The sequence below is a fragment of the Cyprinodon variegatus genome, unplaced genomic scaffold (assembly GCF_000732505.1).
Source record: "Cyprinodon variegatus isolate N-32 unplaced genomic scaffold, C_variegatus-1.0 Scaffold472, whole genome shotgun sequence".
NCBI classification, from domain to species: domain Eukaryota; kingdom Metazoa; phylum Chordata; class Actinopteri; order Cyprinodontiformes; family Cyprinodontidae; genus Cyprinodon; species Cyprinodon variegatus.
The window spans coordinates 264,283-265,851 of record NW_015150925.1 but is presented as its reverse complement, the minus strand read 5'-3'; the positions used below and the strand labels follow the sequence as shown (position 1 = coordinate 265,851).

Below are 1,569 nucleotides of genomic sequence, written 5' to 3'. Positions count from 1 at the left end.
CCTGACCTCAGCGGGCGCCTCTGAACCGCGCCGTCCTTCCAGCAGCCAGGATCCCGTGTTTGGACCTTTTTATGAGGTCACTTCCTCCCTGCTACAACCTGCAGCTCTGAGCCCAAACGGACTTCCTGCCTCCCGGGCAGAACCGGTTCTGGAGCAGACCTCCTCTAAGCGTCACACCTGCCTAGACTCCCCTGCAGGTTATCCCAGTTCTGGTGAAAGCGGTCCCAGCTGTGCTCCCCGGGTCCAGGTCCGGGGGTGGTCCTCAGAACCGACCGCTTCCTGTTCGCACAGCAGAGGCCTTGTTCCGGACCCGGTGGCCTCTCCTGTTTCAGGAAGGTCTCTGGGGACGGGCTCTCGGGTTTCCTGCAGTAAGCGGCGGGTGGTTCTGGTCAGGCAGTCCTTCGCTGCCGACTCCTCGCCTGCGGAGCTCGGAATGAACTTCCAGGAAATGACCTCCCAGAGTTTCTGTGAGCCTCCTGGATGGACGGACGGGTCGGACAGAACTCTGAGTCCGGCCTACCTGAGCCTAGGATCAGATGAAGGCAGCGCCACCGAGGTTTACTACAGCGCTCCAGAGGAGGAGGAGGAGGAGGAGGAGGGAGCGCAGCAGCCTGGGGGGGGGCTGACTGCTGGGACACTGAGGGGGGGGGCTGACACTGCTGAAGGAGGGGGGTCAGAAGGTCAGCTGCTGCTTCAGGGAAGCTCTGGGTTCATCCTGGGATCGACTCCTCAGATTGAGGTGAGAGAAGAAAGCGGCTGTGTTCAGGAGGGGGGGCGCAGTGGGGAGGGGGGGAGGGAGGAGCTACCTGTCCCACCGGTTCTACAGGTAAACGAGCCGAAGGAATGTGACTCGGAGCCGCCCTCCTCCGATCCAGAGGAGGGAAACCGGGCCGCAGACCTGGAAACTGGAGCTCTCTGGAGGGGGGTGCAGAGCCTGCAGGGGAACCTTCTAGATCCTGACGTCAGGAGAACCCAGGAACCTGAGGAGCAGCTCCCAGTCCAGGCAGGAGAGGAAGAGGAGCGCGCCTTCCTCGTCTCTGCAGCAGCAGGACGGATACCTGACGCTGCTGCTGAGGGGGCGGGGACCATGACTCAGAGCCGCCACTCAAACGCTGCAACGCAGCAGCAGGAGTCAGACGAGCCGTCGGCAGCCCGACCGCACGGACCTCCTGCCCTGGATCCAGGTCACCGCCGCCTCAGGTGAGTTTATCCTCACATCCAGTCCAGACCGGTTCTGATCCACCGAGCTGATGCAGCAGCAGCCCAGAACTGGATCTATAAAGTAGATCAACAAACTTAGAATGTAGCATCTAGAATGTATTACATGCATATCAATGAACTGACTGTGTGTGGGGGGGTTCGTCCAGTTCTGGACCCCTGCATGGTTCACAACATCCCAGTGAGGAAGAGGAGGCTTAGCCGCGGTTCTATAGAACTATAGCAGGACGTCAGCATTTATCTTCATTTGGATTCTCTAGTTCAGAAGATCCAGGTGGGTCTGATGGATCCAGGTGGGTCTAATGGATCCAGGAGGGTCTGATGGATCCAGGAGGGTCTGATGGATCCAGG

The 1,569-nt window shown here is 60.0% G+C and overlaps 1 protein-coding gene across 1 annotated transcript in view; it reads left to right on the top strand.

Annotated features, from left to right (window-relative positions):
• Nucleotides 1-1,569, top strand: part of LOC107094249 — a 12,535-nt gene that overhangs the window by 2,904 nt on the left and 8,062 nt on the right. The window contains exon 2 of the mRNA XM_015389765.1: nt 43-1,200. Coding sequence (XP_015245251.1) covers nt 43-1,200 — 1,158 coding nt within the window. The remainder of the gene's footprint in view (nt 1-42; nt 1,201-1,569) is intronic.